We start from the raw sequence: 480 nt of genomic DNA, 5'->3' as shown, positions 1-480 counted from the left end.
GTATATATACACAATCCCTCCTCAGTACTAAATATAGGTATACTTGATAAGTGCATTGAATATGAAATATCAGAAATACAGTTTTATTAACTTTATTGTTATATCACACACATATATGGCAACTGGCCTTGTAACTCCACTCGTGGAAATAAAATATTTTTTCGAGATGTAGATGATAACTGAGTGAAAACGATGGAAAGATCGGGACCTGCAGCGTTGCAACTCCTCGTGACTAGAGTTTGTTGTCTCAATAGAAGGTGCTGATGGGCTTGCAGGTGCGGTACTCAAGACAGGTGTCGTAGCAGCACTTGTCGGCACCGGGGCAGTAGGCGTCGTTCGTGCAGGGCGTGGGAGGAAGGAGGCTCCTGACGGAGGGGCATGTGGGGCGGACGGGAGGGCAGTGGCCGGGCTTGAGGTCGTCGCAACACTCGTACTTGCCCGTGGGGGCCTTGCACCAGTTCTTGCAGTTAGCGTATCCTG

General features: G+C 48.8%; 1 protein-coding gene across 1 annotated transcript in view; it reads right to left on the bottom strand.

The window, feature by feature from the left end:
- Positions 1-69: 69 nt before the first annotated feature.
- Positions 70-480, bottom strand: part of LOC119592809 (DNA-binding protein Rfx5-like) — a gene marked incomplete in the record, with an annotated part of 894 nt that continues 483 nt past the window's right edge. The window contains 1 exon segment of the mRNA XM_037941719.1: positions 70-469. Coding sequence (XP_037797647.1) covers positions 248-469 — 222 coding nt within the window.

The sequence above is a fragment of the Penaeus monodon genome, chromosome 31 (genome assembly GCF_015228065.2).
Source record: "Penaeus monodon isolate SGIC_2016 chromosome 31, NSTDA_Pmon_1, whole genome shotgun sequence".
Classification (NCBI taxonomy): Eukaryota; Metazoa; Arthropoda; class Malacostraca; order Decapoda; family Penaeidae; genus Penaeus; species Penaeus monodon.
Note: the sequence above shows the minus strand (reverse complement) of the source record. Positions and strands in the feature narration are given on the sequence as shown.